The sequence below is a fragment of the Mustela nigripes genome, chromosome 13, assembly GCF_022355385.1.
Source record: "Mustela nigripes isolate SB6536 chromosome 13, MUSNIG.SB6536, whole genome shotgun sequence".
NCBI lineage: Eukaryota > Metazoa > Chordata > Mammalia > Carnivora > Mustelidae > Mustela > Mustela nigripes.
Window position 1 is genome coordinate 53,442,809 of NC_081569.1, and position 19,737 is coordinate 53,462,545.

The 19,737-nt window shown below is 41.5% G+C and overlaps 1 protein-coding gene across 1 annotated transcript in view; it reads left to right on the plus strand.

Moving 5' to 3' along the window:
* Window positions 1-19,737, plus strand: part of FMN1 (formin 1) — a 402,553-nt gene that overhangs the window by 28,483 nt on the left and 354,333 nt on the right. Inside the window, exon 2 of the mRNA XM_059372455.1 lies at window positions 8,726-10,717. Within this exon, the coding sequence (XP_059228438.1) occupies window positions 8,857-10,717 (1,861 nt within the window). The 5' untranslated portion in view covers window positions 8,726-8,856. The remainder of the gene's footprint in view (window positions 1-8,725; window positions 10,718-19,737) is intronic.

Sequence of the window (19,737 nt, forward strand, 5' to 3'; positions counted from 1 at the left end):
TTTGGGTTTTCTCTATCTAGTATCATGCCATCTTCAGACAGTAAAAGTTTTGCTTCTTCCTTACCAATTTGGATGCCTTTTATTTCTTTTTGTTACCTGATAGCTGTGGCTAGGACTTGCAGTGCTATGTTAAAGAGAAGTGGTGAGAGTGGCCATCCTTGCCTTATTCTTGACCTTAGAGGGAAATCTCTCAATTTTTTCCCAATTGAGGATGTTAGTGATGGGATTTTCATATGTGACCTTTATTATGTTGAGGCATGTTCCTGCTACACCTATTTCAAAGAGAGTTTTTATTGTGAATGGACATTGTGCTTTGTCAAATGCTTTTTCGGCATCAATTGAAATGATCATGTTGTTCTTGTCTTTTCTTTACTGATGTGATGTATCATGTTGATTGATTTGTGAATATGGAACCACCCTGGCAACCCAGGAATAAATCCCACTTGATCATGGTAAATGATTTTTTTATGTGTTTTTTAATTTGGTTTACTTGTGTTTTGTTGAAAATTTTTGCATTTGTGTTCATCAGGGATATTGGCCTATTGTTCTCTTTTTTATTGATGTCTTTATCTGGTTTTGGTACCAGGGTAATGCTGGCTTTATAGAATGAATTTGGAATTTTTCCTTCCTCTTCTATTTTTTGGAGTAGTTTGAGAAGAATAGGTATTAATTCTTCTTTAATTTTTTTTTTCAGCCTAACAGTATTCATTATTTTTTCACCACACCCAGTGCTCCATGCAATCCGTGCCCTCTATAATACCCACCACCTGGTACCCCAACCTCCCACCCCCACCGCCACTTCAAACCCCTCAGATTGTTTTTCAGAGTCCATAGTCTTCTTTAAATGTTTGGTAGGATTTACCTGTGAAGCTTTCTGGTCCTGGACTTTCATTGGGAGTTTTTTGGTTACTAATTCAATTTCCTTGCTGGTAATCAGTCTGTTCAAATTTTCTATTTCTTTCTGCTCCAGTTTTGATAGGTTATATGTTTCTAGGAATTTATCCATTTCTTCTAAGTTGTCCAATTTGTCATTTGTATTTCTGTGTTGTTTGCTATTTTCCCCTCTTTCATTTATGATTTTGTTAGCATCCCTTCTCTCTCTCTCTCTCTCTCTCTCTCCTTTGTTGAGTCTAGCTAGAGGTTTATCAGTTTTGTTGATGTTTTTAAAGAATCAGCTCCTGGCTTCATTGATCTTTTCTGTTGTTTTTTAGTTTCTATATCACTTATTTCTGCTCTAATCTTTAGTACTTCCTTCTTTCTGCTAGTTTGGATTTTATTTGTTGTTTTTCTAGCTCCTTTAAGTATAAGGTTAGGTTGTTTATTTGTGTTTTTTTCTTGCTTCTCAGGGTAGGCCTGGCTGGCTATAAACATCCCTTTTAGAGCCACTTTTGCTTCATCCCAAAGATTTGGGGCCATTGTGTTTTGATTTTTCATTTCTCTCCATGTAATTCTTGACTTCTTCTTTGATTTCTTGGTTGACCTATTCATTGAGCAGCATGTTATTTAACCTCCATGTATTTGTGCTCTTTGCAGATTTTTTTCTTTGTGGTCGATTTCTAATTTCATAGTGTCTTGGTCAGAAAAGATACATGGTATGACTTTGATCTTTTTGATTTTGTTGAGAATTGTTTTGTGGCTTAATATGTGATCTATTCTGGAGAATGTGTATGTGGCTGACCTTTAAACAAGAGTGCCCTCAAAGCACACTGCCTGAGTCCTTACACCTCTATAAAATGGGGCAGACATGGTCCATTGAATAAAAAAGCCTATTTTAATCCCTTATTCATTCTAATTGAGAAGTTATTGTTCAAAAGCAGCTTCCTTAATTTGGAAATACAGATTAGTATATGCAATGATCCTCATGTAAAGTTCTCAGAAAAACAAACTCTACAGAATGGGTTTGTATATTTAAAAAGATACTCCTAATTTTAAAAAAGGGCTCTATCTTTGTTTTACAAAGAATGTACCAATCCCACTTTTGCGATATATTGTGCAGTCAAACATTGGCCATTGGACCTTGAGCATTCAGTGAGTAAGAATTTCATATGTTCAGATTCTTTTTTAAATCATGGGGAAGGGGTTTATTTTCTCAGTACACTCACCTATCTCCCACAGATGATGACATAAACCAGATAGCAACAAGAGCCAGAGATGTTTTGAAGATCTCAATATCTTATATTCTCATGAAGATCACACAGACAGCTGATATTTGTTTATCTTTATGTCTGAAGCTTTGAAGAGGTACAGGAGAGGTGAAGAAATGATTCTCTTGGTGTTTGGGAGAATCTTACTCACACCTTATAGCATAATTAGGTATCCGAGTGGGTTGGTTTATGGTTTATAGTTTATAAACACAAAAAGAAGCCTTTTTTTTTTTTTTTTTTTTTGACAGACAGAGATCACAAGCAGGCAGAGAGGCAGGCAGAGAGAGAGAGAAAGAGGAGGAAGCAGGCTTCTGCTAAGCAGAGAGCCTGATTTGGGGCTCCATCCCAGGACCCTGGGATCACGAAGAAGCCCTTTTTCTTATCCTTTGAGAACCATCTCTGGCTATGGATAGAAATTTATTGACCAAAGATAATTCTATTTGGCTTCTATATTATTTTCATAGGGATTTGCCAGCATGTTATAATAATGCCTAGCTCAGAGTATTGGTGGTGTCATAGTCAAATCAGAGTTTCAAAGCTAGAGATTTTGCTTTTGCAGTATAGACTGATTTAGTACTTTCTTGTGACATTGTAAGTATGCAGAGAAAATCATAAAATTATAGAATTTTATGAGGAAAACAAAAATCACTGAGGTAATATGTACTCTTTCAATTTCACTGCTTTCTATCTCATAATCATCTTCTCCCTTTTATTTAGCCCCAGTCTTTAAGGATGAAACAACATCCTTCTTGTCAAGGCTTACTCTTCCTATGTGTCTTCCACTGGAAAAAAACAAAAACAAAGTAAAAGTAGCAAGAAAGACAATACTCAATACCTGCATGGGCTATTCTTCTTATTTTCTTCTCTTATCCATCAGACTCTCTCTTTTGCTCTTTGTAATATAATTTGGTTTCTTCTTACTCTACTAAAATCACTATCTAAAACTCTGCCTATAATTTCCCCTTCTAATTTGTTTCTTTTTCAAACCTCTAGACAGAATTTGATGTTTACCAGAGCTCCAAATTCTTGACTCTCTGTCTGATCTCTTTCTACTCAGTTCTATTCTAACATTATGACTAAGCTCCTCTCCCTTAAATTTAGTATGGAACAAAAAACTCTGATCAAAACCTATCCATGGCTTCTCATTTGTTTATGAAGTTAGCATTAATTTCCCACCAGTCTGTATTCAAATCTTTTTACAATGTGCTATCACTCTTTCTTGACTTATTTCTCCTAACATTTGTCTAAAAAAAAAAAAAAAAGACAAAGAGAGTACTTCTTTCCTTTGTACATGTTATCAAATTTCATGGTCTCCTGTGATGTCCTCCTCCCAGAATTCTCTTTTTAAAAATCACATCTGTCGGGCGCCTGGGTGGCTCAGTGGGTTAAGCCGCTGCCTTCGGCTCAGGTCGTGATCTCAGGGTCCTGGGATCAAGTCCCGCATTGGGCTCTCTGCTCAGCAGGGAGCCTGCTTCCTCCTCTCCTCTCTCTGCCTGCCTCTCTGCCTACTTGTGATCTCTCTCTGTCAAATAAATAAATAAATAATCTTAAAAAAAAAATCACATCTGTCAAAATCCTATCATTTAGTATGGAGTTATTCCAAATGTTTTCTTCTTTTTGAAGGATTTTCTGAGTTGACAAACATCATGTGTCTTTCCTTTCTTTAACCTCCTCTAATCTATTCTTTGATGTCTCCTTGAATGAGTCTCTTTCTGCTTTGCATTACAATAAGTTAAGGATTGCTTCTATTCTACTTTTACAGTGTGTAGATTCTTTGGGGAAAAAATACCTCTGAAGGAAAAGAGCTAGAAAGCTATTGCAGACCTACCTTTATTTTTGTATCTTCTACTTGAACATCAGCAATACTGCATTCCATCCAAGAATGGGAAGGAAGGAGAGACGCAGACACTAACTTTTCCAAAATCACATACAAGTGGCAGAATTCAAAGCTACCAGGCCTGGATAAGCAATGGGAGGAAGTCACAACTGGTACTCAGAGAATGTAGCTACACCTGGAAGAAGGCTACCCAAAAGGAGGCATGGTCTTCATTAGAGGACATACCTACTACAAAACCACACCTAGGAGGGAGGGAGCCAGGGAATAAATATAAACCTTCTTCCATTCTGCTCTCGCATCTCTGCTACTAATTCCCTATGTCTAAACCCAGTAGAAGGCAGAGCACCAAGGAGCTTATTCAGCTTATTCCTGGTGTTTAGAGAGGTATGTAGAGGGGAGAACCTGAATCTGAATGGACAGTTTCTAACTTAATAATGGAACTTACAGATAAACTGTCTTATCAGTATTGGGCTCAGATGGAGTCACACAGCATTACTCTGCCAATCGCTAAGCAAATAAAGCTTTGCCTTGGTCTTTTAGGGCCAGAATCAATTAGGAAATGGACAGTAAGCAGACAGCGTGACTGCTGCTAATTCTTGGATCTTATTTTAGGCATTGGTGAAATATGCCATGAGCATTGACTAGCATCTACTAAAAAGGCAATAATATTCTATCATGATGAGGTACAACAGATATTTCCATTTTGGGTGGAGTGAAATCATGTACTTGCTTATTGGAAAAAGAGTCAAAGAGAAATCAGCACAGTAGTGTTGTCTTGGAGAGACAGCCTGGAGTTGGCCAGAGGAGAGACTCCCTTTCCAGAGGAAAGACGAAGACTCCCTAAGAAACAAAGTGGTTTTACACTGAGCATAACCAGAGAAGGTTACTTTGCAGGCCAAATTAAGGTGTATAATTTAGTGTGTGGAGCCTGCAGAGCTGCTGTATTTTAGTTAAGGCAGAATGAGGCAATGCTGCTTGAAATAGTCCTATGAACTCAGCATGGATTATAGTACTGGTGTATTTAACCCCACTCCATGTTGATTTCCTTGTTATTTTGCCTTTTTTCTCCCAAGACTTATAGTGTTTTTTCTCTGGTTTTTCAGATGGAAACTGTGTGTTATGATTCAACAGTGGATTTTGACTTGCTCATGGCTTGTTGCAGAGAAGTGTTTTCCCTGCTCAGAGGCCTGCCTTTGACATAGTGCCCACTGGAGTGCTGAGGTTGAATTTCCTTTACTCAGAGCATATGCTTTTCTTCAAGGAGGAGGAGTTTTGTAGTTCTTTGTCTAGCTAGTAGGTGTCACCAAGTAATATTTTGAGGTAATGAATTAGAAACTTAGAGACTAAATTTCTCATTTCACAAAGGAAAGAAGAAAACACATGAGGGACACTTATCTAGACACTGGCAGGGATGCTAGGCTGATAGCTGAATCCTGAGAGTCTTTTCTTTGGTTGAGAGAGATTGGGAAAAAGTGTGAATAGTTCTATCCTCCAGAAACAGCTCTGTAACTATTCATTGATGATAGTGGAGGATGTACATAACAAGTTTGATGTCAAGCTATGGAAGAGAATGGGGTATTTGAAAGAGATTTGTTCATGTTCTTTGTCTTAAGTTATTTGGACTTTGGATGTTCAAATTTATAGCAAAGCTAATTCTGAAGCTCATCCTGAGACCAGAAAATATGAAATAATTTTTTTCTTCCATACATTTCCTCTAATTTCCTCTAGATGCTAAATTCAGGCAAAGAAAATTATCTTTGTGCCACTGATAAGTCAGTACCTGTGCTCTTGTTCATTCAGAGGAGGAAACTTGTTGTTTTCAAGCAACTCCACTTTAAAACAATTCACTTTTCAATCCCTATATTTCATTGCAGATAATGCCTTTTGTTTGAACTTTTTGTTAAATGATAAGGCCTACAGAGAGAGACACTAGGAATATCTTCCCTACTTGCTTACATGATCATTAGAAACTCAGAAATTATGAACACATGACATGAAGAAACCATTCACACCTGGATTTGGACCTCCCAAATGTGGAAGAAGAGTATTTTATCTTGAAAGCAAAGTAAAACTCTGCAATATTTTTTTAAATTTTAGAATTACAAGAATGGGATATTTTTCTTTTATAATTAGTAGGAACTTATTTTTGCCTCCTTGTATCCTGCCACAAACTACATGGCCAACGTTGAGATCTACAACTCCAAGGTTATTCCTTTTATCTTCTACAATCTTTCATTCGATCCCTAGTTGAAAGGTCTTCAACATCATACGATACCATGGTTATCACTTTCGCTATTTTTATACATTCCTCTGCAAAAGAAAGTGTATCAATAGAGAGAAAATGCAACAGGTATTTAAGAAAAGTTGATGGATGAGGCTAGAGCTAAGAATTTTAAGATATAACTGGGGGTGTGACTCCTGTTATTGTCACCGGAGGAAGAAAGACTTGGTTATATTACGGAAGCCCTCTGATTTAATCTAACACTAGTTTCTGAGACATGGGTTCTTGTCTCATTTGGGCAGTGCTGATTGAAGGATGTTAGGGCTAGGATTTACAGACCTATACTAAAAGCATACTAAGATGTTAGACCACTGAATCCTAATGTCTTTAGCTACAAAATATGGAGAATTATCCTAATACACATTCTTTTTCAGTCTCGTTTAAAGCCTCTTTTCCCTCCATTTATCCCTTAAATACTTGTATTCTCAGTACTCTGTTCTACAACCTTTGAATTTTTTGGTCTGTGCATTCTTCTTGATTAACCTCATCCAAGTTAGTGACTTTAACTACCTAATAGATGTGTCTGACAATCTTTGTCTCTTAATTTTGTGTGTAGACCATTTATATTTAATGTAAGTATTGATATATTTAGCTTTGGATTTACTATTTTATTATTTATTTGTGTTTGTTGCCTCTATTTTTTGGTTCCTCTCTTTCATTTTCCCTTTCTTGTTTTCTTTTAAGTTATTTGAATTTTTAAAATTCTTCCATTTTAATATATCAATTGTATTTTTCACTGTATCTCTTTTAGTGGTTGCTCTGGGGAGTAACTATGCATGCCTTACTCTTTACAGGGTAGGCAGAAATAAATTGCTATTATACTTTGCCAGTAGAGGTCCCTTTCCCACCCCCTTAATGTTGTAGCTATCATGTATATTATATTTACATACATTGCAACCCCACCAAACAATGTTATTTTGTTTTGTTTTGTTTTAACTGTCAAACATCTTTTAAAGAACTCAAGAGAGGAATAATACTATGTTTACAGAGACATTACCATTTCTGTTGCTTTTTCTTCATTCTTGATGTTACAAGTTTATTTTTTTTCATTTTCTCTGAAGAGCCTCCTTTAGCATATTTCTTTAGAGTAGGTCTGCAGGCAACTAATTCTCTATCTTCATCTGAGAATGACTTTATTTCACCATCATTTTTGAAGAATATTTTCACTGGATATAAAATTATGGGTTAACACATCTTTTCTCTTAACACTTTAAAATGGTATTCTACTTTCTCTTTCTCTGAGTACTCTGAGTTCTCCTGGCACTTGTGGGTTGACCAGCAGATGTATGTATTTTTTTTAAACCTTCATTTTTATCACCTTTTTCTGTCTTCCTCAAGAAGTTTCTATTACTAAGCTCTTCCTCCTTTCTGTCTTCTGCCACTCAAGATGTATTTTTATGTAAATTTTTTGTTATATAGAATGAGTATAAAATACCCGAGGAAAATAATTCACTAAGATCTCAGTGGTTAGTAAATGGTTATTGTGTTACCCTTCCTGGGGATTTTCTTTTAGGCATGGAAGTCTTGAAAACTGGGAATTGCTTTAACTTAAGAAATGAAATGTTGTAATACAGAATTCTAAGCTCCATGCTTGGTCTGTGGGGAGTGGAGATGTTAGCCACAAAGATATTCCTGGGGCTCCTCAAAACTTAAGAGAGAAACACAGCTACCCTCCCTGCTTATGTGACATTTCAGCTGCTTCATTGGTCAAGAAATGGGGAATCCACACAGGACCAGCAATGACTTACAGGTGTTTACTTTTTCTCTGCCATTCTGGCCTTAAATAGGCAAGAAGTAGGGGAGAGAAAAACCCAAACAACCTTGACTAAGAGTTCTGAATTACTTATTTAAATTTCAAACTTAAAATTTTTCACTTTTAGCTCTTTTGGCAAAATACATGACTTGTATTCAGAAAAGGTTCCAAATTGATGGCCCAATACTTTTGCCCAAGACTTCTTTAAGTTAAATAGAAAATTAATCTCAGAGCTTAGAAGGTGCTTTATGGAGAGTAAAAGAACTCCACTCATTTTTTTGGCACAGTAATATTTTAAAAAGGAGTTATTAAAATGACTATGTTTTCTAAGGATCCCAAAGTCCTCTTTCCTCTGGGAAACAAATATCCCCTTCTGGGAGATTTATTAGCTGTGTTTAATAGGAAAATACAAACTGAAGTCTAAAGAAGTTGACAGACCTGCTCTAGGGTATAAGGTGAGTTCCCTTGTAGGGAAAGGAGCTTTCATCTTGGGGCACTCTGCCATCTCTCAGCTGTAAAAAAAAAGCTCTGGTCCAGTGGAGTAATGGGAGTTGGGAAGAGGTTGCAGTCAGCCTCTGGTTGGTGTGGGTTGATTTGGTTGAGATCAGCCAGAGAGGAAGGATAAATCATGGCTATGCTTTCATTTATGTTGGTGTGTGATTTACGCATTCAGTTAGATAAGCTGCTTTCTTTCCTTCTTCTTCTACCAGACAGTCTTGTTGCTGGAGATGACTGTCAGCTGCTTTCCCTGCCTAGCCACCATCACATGCCCCACCACCGGAGCCTGGGAAGCCTGACCACAGACCAGCATCTCCAAGGCATGAATAATTAGGTAGGCATAATGGAAGGCACTCACTGCACCCTCCAATTGCGTAAGCCCATTACTGAAGTCTGCTTCATCAGCTTCTATCTTCCAAGGGGGGAAGTCAGAGGATTTTCATACAAGGGCACTGTAACTCTAGACAGAGCCAATAAAGGGTTTCATAACTGCTACCAAGTCAGGGAGGGGTCAGACGTCATCAGCCTCAGCCTGCAGCCAAATGAACATCCAGGCGACATATTTTTCAAGCAAACTCCCACAAAAGACATTTTAACTGAGCTGTACAAACTTACAGCTGAGAGGGAGAGACTTCTGGCCAATCTGCTGAGCTCAGACCACATCCTGGGGATTACGATGGGGAACCAGGAGGGGAAGCTGCTGGAGCTGTCAGTGAGCCTGGCCCCTGAGGACGACTCTTTCCAGAGTGTTGGTGACTGGCCGGGGGAGCCCCCTGTGGGCTGTCTCAGTAAGAGGAGTGCCCATGGGAACCGCAAGCCACGGAGGTTTGGTGGAAGGAGAGGAAGCTTTGAGGGGCTTCCACAGAAGAGGACGAGAAGGAAAGGGCGTGGGGGCCGGCAGTCGGCTCTTCAGATGGGGAAGGACCAGATCTGTTCCAGCAAATCTCTTCCTCTTTCTCGAACAAGGCCTAATCTTTGGCTTCTAGAGGAGAGAGGCAGCTCGCTCCCAAGAGTGGCATTTACTTCCTCCCCACAGTGGAGACAGAGCTGCCCCCCAGAGATCTCCAGGACACTGGATCCCAGCCGTGGCTTTGGGAACTTCAGGAAGGCTTTTCAGGACACGGGGCTTGGACGCGGAAGGCTGCCCCCTGACTGCAGCTCCACAGAGCCAGGAGACGATGGTGCTGGAAAGCCGGAGAGGGGCCATCTCCAGCTGCCGCACCAGCAGACAGCTTGGTCTGAAAGTCGTGAGGACTCTGAGAAGCATCCAGAGGCCAAGAGGGGCCAGAAGGAGAAGTCTACGGAGCATACATGCAGGAAGAAGCCTATTTCCAAAGTGGTGGCCAAGGTCCAGGATCTGTCTACTCAGGTGCAAAGAGTAGTTAGAACGGGCCCTGAGAGTGAGGAAAGCGTTGCCGTTTGCCCAGCGGCCCAAGCTGAGTTTATACCCAGAGCAGACTGGCTCACCCTCCCAGAAGCCGAGTCTGGGACTCCTAGTTCCAGGTGGCAGGGCCAGGAGCAGCTGGGCGACAGGCCGTGGCAGCTGTCGGACGGGGAATGCATTCCAGCCAGCGCCGAGGGGGCTGTGAACAAGGTCCTGCTGAAGGTGATACAGAGCGAGAAGTTAGATGAAGCCACTGAGGGGAAAAGGCTGGGCTTCCCCCCAAGCACACCAGGCACCCACACCGTCCCAGAAGCCAGAGGCAAGCGGAAGGCTGGGCTGCCTCTGAGGGATCACCAAAGCTCTCTTCTGGATTTGCCCCACCACGGCGGCCCTGACTGGCCACAGCCTGGAGGCCATGAGAAGAAGCCGTCCCCCTCAGCCCCGGCCTCGCTCAGCATGCTACTGAATAATTCATCCTCCCAGTCCAGCACGCACAGACGGATGGCACCTGTTCCCTCGCCTCTCTCTCCAAGGCTCCCCGGCCCTGAGAAGCATCACGGGGTCCTGCAACTCCCTCCACTGCCTGGCGAGTGGGACGTGGCTCCTGATGACTCTGCCGGCCGAAAGAGCAGTGCTTTCTCTGGGTCCTCCTCTGCTGACACCTTGGAGCCACCGTCCTCTGCAAAGGTCACGGAGACCAAAGGAGCCGGCTCGACCTTCCTCAGAGCAGGCCAACCACGGTTGGTGTCTGGGGAATCTCTGGAGAAGAGCCTGGGGCCTGGGAAGACCGCGGCTCGGCCCCAGTACCAGTCGCCTCCAGGTAAGTCCCTGCGTAAGCTACTTCACATCTGTTCCGGGGCAGCTCACAGTCATCTGCTTGCGCTGGGCAGAGACTCGCCACTGAGCAGTGAACCCAAACTCCTGGGCCTGTTCGTTCGTTCATGCTGTGGCAAGAAAACTGGGAGTGGTATGGGGGGAGTGTGGCCGTGGTGAGGCTGGTGCTGACTCCCAGGCTCCGGGGTGTAGTTGCTTCCAGAAGCAATACTTTGTGAATGTCTTTTACAAATATTTTACTTCGGCGTACTCTAAAGCTGCCTCCGTGGTTGCTTAACGGAGGACTCTCAAAGGAAACAGGAATGAGCAGAAAGAAGTAGCAACTTGTCTCTGCCTTAGATGCTGTCGTTGGATAACTGGCCCCTTGACCTAAATTCTGCTGTTCATGCTGCCGGAGTAGCTCTTGGTTGGGGTTCTCTAAGCAAAAGAGCAAAAGCCTCATGTGTCTTTGCTCATCTGTCTGTTGTAAGAGGTTTTTCATTTTGGTTTTTTTAATAATCACTTTTCCAAGTGTCATTACTTTACAGTAAGAACTTTCTTTTTTTTTTTTTTTACTAGAAGAGGATGAATTCAACTTGAAGAAACTCGGTTCAGGTTTTCTTTCTTTCTCTTTTTGGACTCTTTATTTCCCAGACAAGCATGAAGTAACGTTTATTCTGTTTTTATTTATGGTCTATTTTACTGTTACTGTTTTACTTATGGGTGCTTCAGAGTTGATTTGGCTTATGTGTTTAAAATGATATAAAATTTTACATGAGAACAATTTGGGGGGTCCTATAAGCAGGTTCAGTAAGAGCCAGAAAGGCAGTGTCTAAAAGGTACCCCTCTGGTATTCCTTACGTTTTCCAGGCCGATGTGGCCAGGGGCTCAAGGTTTCGTATGCCGCTGTGCAGGCAATGTGTTCTTTTCTGGGATAACTCCCACAGCATGTGGTCAACGCTTTATCTAGGGAATGGGTCGTAATATGATGTATGGTCTCCTAAAGGTTAGAGAAGACATCACACACAATTTCTGTGATAAAAAATCTCTATCTAGGAAAGAGGAATTTCAACAGCTTTCTATTCATTTTGACTCTTGACATTTTCAGAATTTCTCTACATCATTGATCCAGGCATGGTTCTTTAAAAATGTCGTAAATACTTTTGATCTTATTTTTGCAATATAGACCTTAGTTTGAGGAGAATTGCTGCTTTCATCACATAACCCATTTGCTTCACCAGGAAAGTCAGAGAGTTACAGATTTTGTGTCATGTGTTATAGAACCCTAGTGATGAAAATTCTCTCTATGGGTGCTGCTGGAGCCATTGAAATTCTTCAAAAGGGAGGTCTGTGCAGCTATAAGATAAGAGACTTCTAGAAGTTCAGGCATGGACTAGCTCCTTCAACTCTAAAGTTTCTTTTTTAGAAACCACACCAATTTCTGGGATTGTGTGTGTCTCTTACTTAGAAACTGGGCATTAAATACATTGAGCCTCCGTAAGTCTTATTTTTTCCTAATTTAGAACTATCTTTTTATTTTGTTGCCCTTTTTCTATATAAAAAATATTTTAAAAGCTCCATTGTATCTGGGTCAAGGCAGGCACACAGAGGACATTCAGTTTCTATGGTGACTGACTATGAGCCCACTGAGTGATAAGTTCAGTGGGCGGTCACACTCTCCCTTGAACTCAGGACACAATTGCTCAGAACCATTTCCCTTCCTTTGGCCCCAGCCCTCCGTATCACTTTCAGGAGCCAGTGCTCAGAATCACGACCGTGTGCTTCTAACCTGATAAAAGAAGGACTTGGAAAGAAGGAGAAAAGGAGTGGGAGAGAATTTTTCTTCTGGTGTGGGTGACTTCTCTTTTGCTGAGACCTTCCTCCAGGACATCCAAACATTGTCTCTTGTCACTGTCCCTCTGAAAAGCATGAAGGGAGGGTGTTCTTCAAATAGTGGGTCTTGATTTATATCCTGTGTTCCTGAGTTCTTCTCCCCACTTATTCCCCTTCTCCATAGTCTGAGTTCTCTTCATATTCTGGATCCTTCAGTGACTTCCTGCCACTGGTGGGTCCATATGTATGGGAGAATTTTCCTGCTGCTAATTGCCTGTCTTTCCCTTCATTTCCCTTCTCACCCCTGTCCAGCAGGGGCCCCAGAGAGTGTCCAGCAGCCCTGATGGCGGGTGGAGGGGATATAGGGGCATAATTCATTGACTATCACTGTACAGTGGCCCTTTTTCTGGATCCAACTCCCACCTGTCTCTGATGTTAGCTATTAACCAGGTTGAGTTTATGGTCTGTGGACATTTATTTCCTGTGGAAATAACACCGAGGTATTTTATTGAAGTGATGTGATTAAGATTATTGAAAGCTCTCATTAACTGCTCAAGTAAGAGATTAAGTCTGGCAAAAGTAATCAGATCTGTTTCCAGTTGGAAGACTCTTGAGTGTTATGGGCATGTAGTAATTCCCAGGAAAGAGTGAAATCCCCTTCTCCTTCTCACAGGAGTTAAGGCCCATATGACTATCCACACAGGAAATAGCATAAAGGCAGCACAGAGGCTATTGGTCCACCTCCTGCTGGCTTTGGCATTTTCTTAATTCCTTATTTGAGTCTTCATTCTAAGGATTACACACAGGAATTTCTTGTCTGGTGGTGATATAATCAAGTAGAGAATATGCTAACAGGGAATGGTGGCCAGATTTATCATCTCATGCCCATGCCCTACCCCCAGCACACACTACCTTCTCCCACCCTCTCCCTCTGGAATTGGTTTTATAATATTTTATTTTGGAATGGAAACTACTGTAGAATGTTCCCAAGCCTTTGTAGAATGTGGTATTTTCTCAGCCCAAAGGACTCTAGTGGTGCTAAGCTGTCCTGAGGGCTGATATTCTTTCCTGTTCTGATGGCTTTCTTTTTACCTTTGATCTGAAATAGACCCTCTTAATGCCAAAAGAATCACATGGAATTTGACTCACCACACTTAGGAAAATGCCCCGTGTTTCTGTGCTCTCCTCAGCAATCCCATGATCTTTGTCCTCTGTTTGAAGCCACAGAGGCTGTGGTGGAAGCAGATGCCCTGGGCATAGTGCTTCTTGATATTTTGAGTCACTTGATCAGTTGGAAGGGCCATCAAAAGATGTAGTTCATATGTAGTTCATGTCAACTGATTAAGAGGTGAGATGCACACTTTGAATAGATTTTTTAGTATCTAATGCAACGGTCAAAACTTTTATTTCTCTAAGCATGTATTACAGAGAGTGGATAGAAATTCTTCCCACAATAATACTGAGGTTTGCTACAAGCCCCATAAAAATTTAAAGAAGCTTCATAACATTAATGTAGCCATTTAAGATCACTACAGAAAGTACATAGTACATAGAAAGTTCTCTGTAATTCATGTTAAGAGAGAAAATAAGGTTCAGCAATTGCCTAAACCATATCATATCCATATAAAACAAATGTAAGAATTAAATTAAGGAATACGTTGCTATACACTTGGAAAAAAGTAAGAGGGTGGCAGTTGAAACTATATGGAACTTTGACCTAGCAACCCTACTTTTTGGAATTTAGTTTACAAAAATAGATGCAGTAATAAACATATGCAGAAGGGTGTTTACTCTAGCGTTGTTCATAGTGACAAAAGTGGCTGAGAAAATTTGAAGGTCCATCAGTAGAGAAATGATTAAATAAGTTATGGTACATTTCTACTATATAATACCATGAGGCAGTTCAAAGTATTGAACTAGGTCTGTACCTAGCAAGTGGCAAGATGATGTATAGCATTCTTGAAGTTTTTTCAAGACAGGTATCACTCCTCTTCATATATGAGTGTATGTCTGTTTGGTATGGGCTTGAATATCATGGAGACAGGGGTAGAAAAAGACTAACCAGCCTGTTCACATTCCTTACCTGCATGCAACGCAAGGTGAAGATGGGGCACAAGGTGAAGGGGAAGAATCCAGAAGCATTAGGGAGGAGTACTAACTTCTTCCCTATATATTTTTGTAGTATGTCACTGGTCGCAGTATATGTGACACTTTTATGATTTTTAAGAGTGATTTAACTACCTTTTTAAAATGGTTATCCCTTGCTTATTGAAGTGTAGTTGACATAAATGTTATATTAGTTTCAGGTGTATAACATAGTGATTCAAGAATTCAAGACATTATGCACTACTTGCCAGGATAAGTATAGTTACCGTCTGCTGCCCTACAACATTATTACAGTATTATTGACTGTATCCTCTATGTGGTACTTTTTATCCCCATGCTTATTTATGTTATCACTGGAAGTTTGTGTGTCTTTTTTTAAAAAAATATTTTTTCACTTTTTTAAAAGGTTTTATTTATTTATTTGGCAGAGAGAGATCACAAGTAGGCAGAGAGGCAGGCAGAGAGAGAGGGAGAAGCAGGCTCCCTGCTGAGCAGAGAGCCCGTTGCGGGGCTCGATCTCAGGACCCTGGGATCATGACCTGAGCCGAAGGCAGAGACTTAACCCACTGAGCCACCCAGGTACCCAAGTTTGTGTGTCTTAATCCCCTTCACCTATTTCATCCATATCCCTACCTCCTTTTTTTTTTTTTTTTAAGATTTTATTTTGTTTATTTGTCAGAGAGAGAGAGAGTGTGTGTGTGCACAAGCAGGTAGAGTGGCCAGCAGAGGCAGAGAGAGAAGCAGGCTCCCCGCCAAGCAAGGAGCCTGATGTGGGACTCATTCCCAGGACCTAGGATCATGACCTGAGCCGAAGGCAGCAGCTTAACCCACTGAGCCACCCAGGCGTCCCTCATCCATATCCCTACCTCCTTTTAATGAGTGATTAAATGACTTTTTAAGTAAAAAAACAAATGAACCTAGAACAGTTAGTGTGTGTGGTGGGATTACAGCTAAACTGCCCTTCCCTATGTTTTTCCCCATGTCCTTTAATGGGGTGAGAAGCTCCACTCTGAGACTGCACTGTTATTCGGGCAAATGCGTTTGCTAGAGAGCTGGGAAAGCAGAGCCCGTGGAGAACTAGTCAGACAGTGAGGACTAGATGGGAGCATTATCCAGAAACCAAGAGAAGAAGGAGCTTTATAAAGGCTCCTGATAGACAAGGTCCTCACAGGAAATGGACACCCCTTGGCCAGAAGGAATAAGAGATGCCGCGGTCACTGGAACCCAGACAGGGGAGCTTCACTGAGAGGGGCCACATGGCAGCAGCGGTGGCCTATGGCCAAGCTTGTTGGGCTGAAGATCCTGGCATCTCTCTCCTTTGATCTTCTGCCCAGAAACCTCTAACGGAACCCACCACAGGGCAGGGTGTAAGGGAGCCGGCAGATGTGGTCTTCAAGGTCAGCCTTCCAGGGCCAAGGGTAGGGTGGAAAAGGATGTAGAGTGGATCTGAAGGGGCATATGGAAGACAAGATGATGTAGATGGGGCAAGACCAAGGAATGTAGGAAGACAGAATGGTGTTTTAAATGAGCAACAAGGTAAAGAAGAATGTATGGTGGCTGTTTTGCTACAGAACAGCGGTTATCTTGAAAATAAATGATAGTGGTGCCATTTCATTTCTTTGTCATGTGACCTGTAGGCCTTTAAATTTAAGTAGATTGACTGTCTCTTACTGTTGAAAGTTCAAAAATGGAGGCAGCAAAAGAAATGGAAGATCTTGTGACAGTTTTCTCTCCATGGACTTAGAAAAAATTAGCTTGTGTTTAAAAACAAAGCTCTCCTATTTAACTATGATTGCTATCACATTATGTTCAGTTGCTTTTTGTGAAAAACACAAAAAGGATTTTAAAATATCTTTCTCAATCACTGAAAAATAAGAATAGCTCATTAGCACATGAAATATGAGAGAGATTTTCTACCAATGGACAATTTGTATTTTAAAGTCAGTTTCCATGTAGAATAAATGATGGGTGTTTCTCTCAATCAAAATCTGGTTTTCAACAGATAATACATTTCCAAAGGTAGGACCATGACCAAAATCTGATGTTTTAAAATCCAGAGCCAGCTCTATGTATATGAATTTTTTTCCCAAATCAATATCCAGTTGTGCTTTGAGGATCACACCTTCTGTTGAACTGTTTTTCCCTTGCTTCTTTTCTATTCATGGGTTCAGGGCACAAGATTAAAAGCAAGGGTGCAATCTGCAATCCCAGGTCACGCACACCTGTCTAAAGTAATTTTAAAGATATATAGAAATGACAAAATTAACACTGTGATTCCAAGTCATAGCCGCTGAAAAAATCTCAAAGAGAAAATAATTTTTTAAATAATAGATACATAGTTTTTTACCTTCTACCTCATAGCATTACAGGTCAAGGCATAAAAAAATAAGCTTTTAATGTGGTAATTGTATCAAAGCATTTTATCAGATTGATAAAGCAAAGGAGTACTGATTTGGAAGGTATATGTTTTATCCTTCATGGACTCTTCTGGGAGAGGTTGCTTTTTGAAAACATTGGATACCCCCTGGGTCTACTTTCTTCCTCTTGATAGCTCTTGTCAGGCAAATGATTGCTACCGCCTATTTTATTTTATCTGCTTTCTGATCACTTACAAGGACAGTAGCTCCTGTTAGATAGTTCTTAAACACAAATCAACCCATATTACTTCGTACATTTTGGGGGCCTCCGGGCTGTGATATTAGGCCATACCATTCCCCCCTAGAGTTTTGCTCTGTGCCCAGGTACCTCAGCCCCCTGCCAGAGCATGTTATAGAGTTTCTGGACTCTTAAAAGAAGGCCCTACGAGTTTTTTCCACAGTCATGGATTGTTTGAGTACATTGAATCAGATGCTTTCTAGATGGTCCAGAGCCTTATAGGAAAGACCTTGAAACTAGGTTAGAATTAGGATTCAGACATGTATAGGATATAGAGGGAGTGTGGGGTCCTAAAAGGATATTGACCCACAGGGAAGAATGATGGACAGTGGAAGGAGAAGTGTCATGAGGGCATAAGTCTGGGCCAAAAGTATGCTCACAGACGTTTCCTCATCTTCCTACGAGTGACCCTAGACACTGGGGGGAAGGGGCTCTGGCATGAAGGGAAGGAGTAACTTTGTCATCAGAAGCCCAGGAGTCTTGCAGTATAGAGGAGCTGTTCAAGAGAGGAAGGAACTTTCTTTTTTTAATTTAAATTTAATTAGCCAACATGTAATATATCATTATCTTAGGATGTAGAGTTCAATAATTCATCAGTTGTATTTCACACCCAGAGCTCATCACATCATGTGCCTTCCTTAATGCCCATCACCCTGTTACCCCATCCCCCTACCCACCCCCCCTGCAGCAACCCTGTTTTTTTCCTGTAGTAAAGAGTCTTATGGTTTGTCCCCCTCTCTGATGACTTCCCATTCAGTTTTCTCTCTCTTCCCCTATGATCTTCTGTGCTATTTTTTTAAAGATTTTTTTAAGAAATTTATTTGACAGACAGAGATCACAAGCAGGCAGAGATGCAGGCAGAGAGAGGGGGAAGCAAGCTCCCCCCTGAGCAGAAATCCCAATGCGGAGTTCGATCCTAGGACCCAGGGATCATGACCTGAGCTGAAGGCAGAGACTTTAACCCGCTGAGCCACCCAGGCACCCCTGTGCTGTTTCTTATACTCCACATATGAGCAAAACTGTATGATAACTGTCTTTTCTGATTGACTTATGTTGCTCAGCATAATACCCTCCAGTTCCATTCACATCGATGTAAATGTGAATGGTAAGAGTTCATTCTTTCTAATGACTAATATTCCATTGTATGTATCTGCCACATCTTCTTTATCCATTCATCTGTCAACAGACATCTTGACTCTCCATAGTTTGGCTATTGGGGACATTGCTGCTATAAACATTGGGGTGCTTGTGGAGAAGCAGGAACTTTCTTACCAAGCCAGCTTCAGTAGTTGAGAATAGAGGTTGTTAGAAAACCAAGGGCAAAGAGCAGCAGAACAGAGGGTGTCAATGGCAGCCTGGCCCCTGAGCACGGAAACCTGGTGGGACCCCTGGAGGACAGAGCTGGGGAGGAAGGACCCGAGGAAAAAACTGGACTTCGTGCTAAGCAAGTGAGTGGGGGCTTTAGAATTTGAGATTCAGATTTCCGTGACTTACGTAACACAATTTCATCCATGAAAGACCGTAACTTGGATCATCTAGGTGTCACGTATTTTTCCTAAAACGTTATGATGTAGATTTTTTCCTTGTTTGCTTCAAATCCAAGTTAAGGTTTTGAGGTTGAATTTTGAATTTGGAGGGAGGACCCAAAAATAATCTTGCGGTTGAATAAAGCTGTAGGTTTCCAGGTTAGCCCCGAGGAACTGCAGAGGGAGCAAATAACGCGCCGCTGGAGCGTGAGCATGGCCTCCCTAGGATTCAGACACAAGTCTAGGCATGTCTGGATAATTAGATGGTTAGAGCTGTCAAGAGGTTTTTGCTTGAGTGCTCAGAGGATGGCCACAGGGCGGGGCTCCTCCCAAGGATTTGAGGCACATGGGAGGGCGGGGGAGGGACAACGCTGAAAATAGCGTAATGCATGGCCTCCAGATTCTCTGCTGACGCAACCCCCTGGACTCACACCTGGCTCATAGGGAGGAGGGAACTGCACCAAAAAAGCCTTGGGAAAATTTAAAGAGAAATTTTACTAAAATGTTCTGAATATATTGAAGGCAGGGTCTTCGTTAATAGAGTGTGACAGACTTGTGGACGAAGAGTCCCAACTCCAGGTGCTCTTGGAGCGCGGGAACACAGGGAACATGCTGGAATGAACCAGATTTTACCTCGTCCTTAGGAGCAGTGGAGAAGCGGAAGACATGGGCAGTAGTGCCTTGGGAGGTCCCTCGGGCATGTTAGCTGCAGCAGCGCTGGTAACAATTCTAGCAGTGTCAAGAGGCACCTGAAGCCATCAGAAGAGAGGGGACAGCAGTGGTAGTGGGGAGGACTGCATGCCTGAGCACGCATGATTCCTAGAATGATTAAGAGAAATTGTGTGGAGGGGAGGGGAGTCCCCAAATTGGTAGAGCTAGAGAAATACTGATTTTGCACCCTGTTGCT